Source organism: Nerophis lumbriciformis, linkage group LG23 (assembly GCF_033978685.3).
Source record: "Nerophis lumbriciformis linkage group LG23, RoL_Nlum_v2.1, whole genome shotgun sequence".
NCBI lineage: Eukaryota > Metazoa > Chordata > Actinopteri > Syngnathiformes > Syngnathidae > Nerophis > Nerophis lumbriciformis.
In genome coordinates, this window is record NC_084570.2 from 9,665,001 (window position 1) to 9,665,360 (window position 360).

A 360-nucleotide genomic window follows, 5' to 3' on the forward strand; every position below is an offset into this window, starting at 1 on the left:
AGAGTTCTAGTCCCCGCTCTCAATGCGTCGGTAAATGCATAAATAAACTCCTGCAAACTATAACTGTTTCCTCTCATTTGTCCGCGACACATACTTGCCAACCTTGAGACCTCCGATTTCGGGAGGTGGGGGGCGTGGTCGGGGGTGGGACGGTGGCGTGGTTGAGGGCGGGGGCGTGGTTAAGAGGGGAGGAGTATATTGACAGCTAGAATTCACCAAGTCAAGTATTTCATACATATATATATATATACATACATGTACATATATATATATACATATACATATACATATACATATGTATATATATATATATATAATATATATATATATATATATCTATATATAGATATATATATAGAT

At 37.2% G+C, this 360-nt stretch overlaps 1 protein-coding gene across 1 annotated transcript in view; it reads left to right on the forward strand.

Moving 5' to 3' along the window:
- LOC133622436 (gamma-crystallin M2-like) overlaps positions 1-63 on the forward strand; it is a 1,962-nt gene extending 1,899 nt beyond the window's left edge. The window contains exon 3 of the mRNA XM_061985181.1: positions 1-63. This exon is cut by the window's left edge and continues 266 nt beyond it. Within this exon, the coding sequence (XP_061841165.1) occupies positions 1-10 (10 nt within the window). The 3' untranslated portion in view covers positions 11-63.
- Positions 64-360: the final 297 nt, after the last annotated feature.